Genomic DNA, 6,922 nt, shown 5'->3' with positions numbered 1-6,922 from the left:
TCTGTTACCTGCTTCTGTTTTGCATTGCTGCTTCTGTTATGATGCTTCTGTTTTGTATTGCTGCTTCTGTTACCTGCTTCATGAATCATGATGAATATTTTTTGCTGCTTCTGTTACCTGCTTCTGTTTTGCATTGCTGCTTCTGTTACCTGCTTCTGTTTTGCATTGTTGCTTCTGTTATGATGCTTCTGTTTTGTATTGCTGCTTCTGTTACCTGCTTCTGTTTTGCATTGCTGCTTCTGTTACCTGCTTCTGGTTGCTGTTTCATTATTTTTTGAATTGCTGTTATTGATTTTGAATATGTTTTGATGTTTTGCATTGTTGCTGAAGTTTTCTGGTCTTTGGTTTTCTGATTGTTATAGATGGAACAATCACAAAGTAACCCACAGCCACAAGATTCTCAAACTGATTCATCCAGAGGTAAATCTGATCCAGCTTGGCAGTATTTTACAGTGAAGTATGACAAAAATAACAAGGCTCAATATACATGTATTTTTTGCTTGAATACTTACAACGGAGGGGGGATATATAGAATGAAATATCATCTTGCAAAGATCCCTGGACAAATTAAAATTTGTAACAAAGTAACTGAAGATGTTGAACTTCAATTCAAAAGACTTTTGGAGGAAAACAAAAAAAATAAGGCAGAAAAAAGAAAATATACAGCTGATTGTTATGATGTGGAAAGTGAAACACAAGCGGAAGAAGAGGGTGAAGCGCCTAATCCTGTACAACCTCCGGCTCCTGCAACAATGGGAGACAAAGGAAAGAGAAGAGCGATTGCTGCTACTCCAATTGGAAGTTATTTTAAGGAAAGGACTACACCAGGCTCTCAACCAGCTTTGAAAAGTGTCTTGGCCAGTAAACAAGTTAAACACAAGGTTAAGTTGGGGCTTGCAAGATGGATCATTGATGCACGGATTCCATTCAATGCAATTCAATCGCCTTACTTTCAACCTGCCTTGGACGGCGTTGCTGCAATTGGACCTGGTTTCAAGGGACCGTCGTATGATGAAATGAGAGTTCATTTGCTGGCCGATCTTAAAAAGGAGTGTCAGTTGCTTGTGGAAGGTTATAGGAGCTCGTGGAAAAGGACTGGTTGTACACTGATGGCAGATGGCTGGACTGATCAAAGGCAGCGTACGTTAATTAATTTTCTAGTTTATTGTCCTGCTGGTATGTCATTTGTTAAGTCTGTTGATGCTTCTGATATGATAAAAACTGCCGATACCTTGTTTAAATTGTTTGCTGAGGTTATTGAGTGGGTTGGGTCTAGTAACATTGTGCATGTGGTTACTGATAATGCTGCGAATTATGTATCTACTGGAAAACTCATTCAAGAAAAGTATCCAAACATTTTTTGGTCTCCTTGTGCTGCTCATTGCATCAATCTTATCTTGAAAGACATAGCAAGTCTTCCTCATATAGCTGACCTTGCCTCTCGTGCTTCAAAAGTGACTATCTTTGTTTACAATCATATGATTTTCTTGTCATGGCTTAGAAAAAGAAAAGAATGGAAAGAAATTGTTCGACCAGGAGTAACACGTTTTGCTACTGTATTCATTACTTTGAAAAGTATATATGATCATAAAGAACACTTGCAAGCATTGGTGGTGGACAAATATTTCACTTCTCATAAATTATCCAAGAGTGTCAATGGGAAGATGGTTAGTTCAATTATCTTGGATAGTAAGTTTTGGGAGGATTGTTTTACTACTGTTATGCTTGTTGGTCCTCTAATTAAGTTATTGAGGCTTGTTGATGCTGATGAGAAACCTTCTCTGGGTATCGTGTATGCGGGCATGCAAAGAGCCAAACTTAATATCAAGACAATGTTTAGAAATAGGAAATCTGCATACACACCTCATACAAGTATCTTGAAAATGTGGTGGGATAAGCATTTGAAGCGTGACCTCCATGCAGCAGCATACTTTTTGAATCCAGATTACTTCTATAGTGAGGGGTTTGTTGAGAAGGCAAATATATTGAGGTCTTTGCTTGATTTATTTGATATTGAAACTCTTTGCGATGACTCGGTTGCCGCAATGCAAGAGATACAGTTGTATCAGATCGAAAAGGAAGTTTTGGAAGGGAAAGTGCATTGAAAGCAATTAAGAGACTTGAACCTGGTAAGTATTTATATTTCTATGTTCAATTTACTTTGAATGATTTTTAAATATTGAATGAGAGTTGATGGTTGAATTACATATTCTGATAGGTGAATGGTGGAGGCTACATGGTGAGAGTGCTCCTAACTTGCAAAAAATGGCAGTTCGTCTTCTTCATCAAACATCTTCATCATCCGGCTACGAGAGGAACTGGAGCCTCTTTGAACAAATCCATTCAAAGAGGAGGAACTGATTAGAGCATCAAAGGCTAAGTGACATTGTTTATGTCACTTATAATCTACGCCTTCAATCTAGAATGCATCGCAAGAAGAAGAATTATGATCCAATTGACATTCAAAGCATTGACACAGTAGATTTTTGGGTAATGCCGGATGAAGGTGATCCTGAATTTACTAATGGAGACATCGAAGGCATTGAAAATTTAATTTATACGGATAATGCTATGCCTTCATATCCTACAGGTGATTGAAATAGAAAAACTTGTTTCATTTCCTCTCAATATCTGATGTAAAGTTGTAATTTTAATTTTTTCTTGGTTTTCTATTTTATTTTATTAGATGGAGGAGATGTGGAACTTGATGTGGATTTTCCTAATGTTGCTGATTCTTCAAATACAGCTTCTTTTGGTGGTACTTCTGATGATGGTGGCTTTGGATTACTTGCTTATGATGGAGATGTTGGAACACTTAATGATAATTATGATTTTTGATGAGTTGCACCTTTGATTAGTTGAAAACTTGCTAGTAATTGTATCTTTTGAATGTAGAACATTATGGGTTTGTCATTATGTACGTTTTATTTTTTGTTTACTTATAAACTTTGATGTTTGAAGTTGTTTGTGAACCTCTAATATTAAGTAATGGATAATTTATTATGTGAAATATCAAATTTTATTAAGTTAGAGATCATTGAATTTATATACTTAAGACTATTTTAAGTTTTTTAATAATTTTATTTAATATTTAATTAAACCGGTTGAATCCCGGTTGAACCCCGGTCGAACCAGTGAACCATTGAACCAGTGACCTCACCGGTTTACTGACCGATCCGGTTCTCGCAACCTTGGTAATCAGTTATATGTTCTGCTAATTACATCTATCATTCTATCATTTCATTAATGTTTCTGTTAATTGGGGATAACAAGTGACACGTTTTGTCCCAAGTGGCACTATACAGTTATTGACCTCAAAATTTTAGAAATAAAAGTAATTAAAAATAATAAAGTTACATCTTCTACATCCTCTTCGCATAAGTTTAGATTGGAAAATTTGTAAATCTTCTCCGACAAAAATATTCACAACTCAACAAAGGAAGAACATAAACTAAACTTGTGCTAGTATTTGTGGTGGTTTTTCTTCTATATTGAAGAATTAGCAGACGAAGAAATTTAATTACAACAATGACAAGTGTTTGCTTGGATTTGATGTAGTGATGCTCGAGTTTAGTAAAACCCACGAAGCGATGTCTGTTATGGGATATATGTCATTGCTTGCTATTCTGTTTTTGACAAAAAATTTGTTATGCAACTTCTGTGAAATAGCTCAATTCGTTCTCTGATGAATCCATGCAGAAGGTTGACGTTAGGTTCAATTATTTCATCTGGACTTATGAAATTAGTGATGTTGAAAAAATTTGAAAAGTTCAAAAAAAAAGTGAAGAAATCCATGAAAGGATGGATGTCAAAATAAGATAGAAAAGCTGACTTTGGGTTCAAAAGATGAAAACATGAAGCATATGTTAAAAATAATTGCTGAGTAATGCGGATTTTATAAACCACAAACTACCGACAAGTACACCGAATCGTACCAAGTAATAAATTCATGGTGAGTGAGTGTCGATCTCACGAGAATTAACGGATTAAGCAAACAATGGTCAATTGATTATTCTAGTTAGACAATCAAGAATAAGTGTTTCAATAATAAATAGTATAAAAACATAAATTTTAACAAAAGCAAATTGGTTGAGAAAGCAAGATGATAAAGATAGTTAATGTGTCAGAAATGTTCACTCCTTAGGAAGACAATCCTTGTGTCTATTTAGATAAGGTAAGCAAAGATCAATCACGATCAATCATAAATAATCAAATTCCAATTCCTTAATAATTTAATTTCTCTTTAACTTAATTAACAGCTAATTCCTTAGTCAATTGCTTAAGAAAAAGAGGTAAAGCACAATTCTGATTCAATTTCAAGTAAGATTCAAAAATAGTCTTTAGGTTGAATTATATGTCATGTATTCAAACTAGTCCTAGTAATTGAAATTCACAAAGTATCGCACACTCTTTGAATATATTCCTAGTGATATCAAAAAGTAGTGTGAAAGAGATTCTAAGCTAATTCAAATATTAATTTTTTTCAAAACAATATTTAGAATCCAAGACGGAATTAGAATGTTTTCAAACAATTCTAAATCTTTAGCGATGAAGAACAAAAACTCAATCATGAAATAAATCAAAGCATAAACCTCATATAAAATAAAACACTTAGATTAATAATCCACAAAAAGATGAACATGGCTCCTAACCTTAACCAAGAAAATTAGTGGCTCATGCTTCAAACTAACAAAAAAAAAAAAAGAATATGAGAAAACGGCAAAGGGTTGATCCTCGGATCCGCCCCCCGGTTCTCTTTTCCAAGTTCCTTAAGGATTTTTTATGCTAAACTTTAAAATAAAACCTAATCATGAAATTCAAACTAATTCAATAAAATCAAATCAAATCAAATCATTCACATTAAATCTCCAGCCTTGTGTCTTCCGGTTCAAGGCTTCATTGGTCCAATTGTGGGCTTGAAGTGTTGCAAACAAGGTTTGTAGAGACTGGGCCAAGAACCACGCTTTTCATATGAAAAACCACGCTTTTCATGAAGAAGTGGTATGCTTTCCTGGAGTTGGCCTTCTTTGGCGTGCAACGCCACTCTTGGGTGTGAAAAACGCTCAGCTTCTCATAATGGCGTGTGGAACGCCCAAATATGGTGTTAAACGCCCTTCCTCTTCTGGTCCCTAGACCTCACAATGGGGTCCTTGAAATAGTATTCTTGAAACTTGGCCCCGCGTGTAATACCGGGCCGCGACGTGTGGAACGCCACTCAATTAAACAAGGTCTTGGGAGGTAAAAATGTGGCATGTGACATGCCCAAAGTGGGTGTTAAATGCCCTTGTATATTGCACATAGAAGCCTTCACTTAATGTGTCGAAGGCGTGTAAAGCTCAAACGCCCATTCTTCCTGGCATATGGAACGCCCACTATTCACTGGGTCGTGCGTATGCATGATCATGACAAAAATCTTCAATCGTGTGTACGCATGCATTTTTCAAGTGTTGCGTGTGCGCATGAGATATGCATACGCATGAGTGCACTTTCGAAGGCATTTCATTCTACACTCCCATTCAACCTAGTGTGTTAAACGCCATGCAATTCTTCATGGGCCACGCTTTCAAAAGCGTGGACTAAAGTTTCAAAGCATGTCTAAAGCTTTAAAGCGTGTCCAAAACTTCCTTTTTTTCCTTCTTTTGAGCTTGTTTCGTACTTTTTGCTTCTTTTTCTATTATTTCCTGCAAAATTCATCAACTGAAGCAATCAAAATAATATTCAATTTAAGCACAAAATTCTCTATAATTAAGCATTATGTATTGATTTCTTATATGAAAAAGTATAGCAAAACATAACATGATGCGCATGCATCAATGAGATAGAAGAAGAATTGAAATGCATTAGAAAATAAGTGTAGTGTATTTGCTTAGAAATGGACATTTATACTTTGTTGATGTTTATTTATACTTTTCACAAGTGATTGTAATGCCTTGTAAGGTAATCACTACAAGAAAATCACCCATTCAGCCACACTTTATTAAGCTACATTTGAAAAGCATAGAATAGGCTATGCTTTTTTGCGTATTACATTTTTTAGGAGAATAGGAAACACAAGTATGGCATCACTGAAAAATGTCTCCTTAGATATTAAAAAAATCACATATAAAGCGTAGCCTCTGCTTATTATCTATGGATACACTTTTCTCACCAAAGAGAACGCTTTTGAAAAGTAACCTATTGTTATATTTTGGGTGCGCTTCAAAAGTGTTATAACACCCTACCATACTTAATCTTATACTTAAGTCATAAGACTGAGATAGTAAGGTATTACGACCTCTAAAAGTAAAAATATATGTATAATGACGGTAAACAAAAATCGCGAAAATTAAAAGCGCAATGCTCAACGGAAATGATTACTTGCGTGCTAAGAAACCTAATAGGAAAATGATAAAGATAAGCAAAATAGTAAAGGAAAGCCAAGGAAACAGCATAACTAGCTCCTGACTCAGCCTGTGAAGCCAAGGTTGGCCGGAGGATATATATATATATATATATATACATACATATACAAGTAACCCAAATACAGAAATAAAATCCTAACTCTCCTGTAACCTCTATGAGGAATAAAATAATGAAGTTTCTTGGAGAGCAAGCTAGTACATATATACAAACATATACAAACTAAAAACCCAAAATACACCAGGGAATACTCCGCTTCAAGGAAATCCAGACGCCTAACGAGGAGCTTCTTAACCTGCATCTGAAAATAACAACACAGTATGGGATGAGCACCGGAGGTTCTCAGCATGGTAAAGGTGCCACACGTATAATAAATAAGGTCCTGGGAATACCAGAGGCAATCCTAGAACTCCATCATACAATTATAAAACTTAATTTCTAAGCAGAAGCCATAAAAGGGGTAGGTGGTCTAAGTATCCTAATCTTACTTACCTTAAACCTAACTCCTAACCAATCCTCCCTT

At 35.4% G+C, this 6,922-nt stretch overlaps 1 protein-coding gene across 1 annotated transcript; it reads left to right on the top strand.

Annotated features, from left to right (window-relative positions):
• Nucleotides 1-362: 362 nt before the first annotated feature.
• On the top strand, nt 363-2,105 carry LOC107474246 (uncharacterized). The gene has a single exon (XM_016093845.1). The coding sequence runs from the start codon at nt 363-365 to the stop codon at nt 2,103-2,105; it is 1,743 nt and encodes a 580-aa protein (XP_015949331.1).
• Nucleotides 2,106-6,922: the final 4,817 nt, after the last annotated feature.

This window comes from Arachis duranensis, chromosome 2, assembly GCF_000817695.3.
Source record: "Arachis duranensis cultivar V14167 chromosome 2, aradu.V14167.gnm2.J7QH, whole genome shotgun sequence".
NCBI classification, from domain to species: Eukaryota; Viridiplantae; Streptophyta; class Magnoliopsida; order Fabales; family Fabaceae; genus Arachis; species Arachis duranensis.
The sequence above is the reverse complement of the archived record's forward strand: the minus strand, read 5'-3'. Positions and strand labels throughout refer to the sequence as shown.

Bases quoted from the DNA above. Each gene is read 5' to 3' on its own strand.
- LOC107474246 (XM_016093845.1), top strand. From the start codon at position 363: ATGGAACAATCACAAAGTAACCCACAGCCACAAGATTCTCAAACTGAT.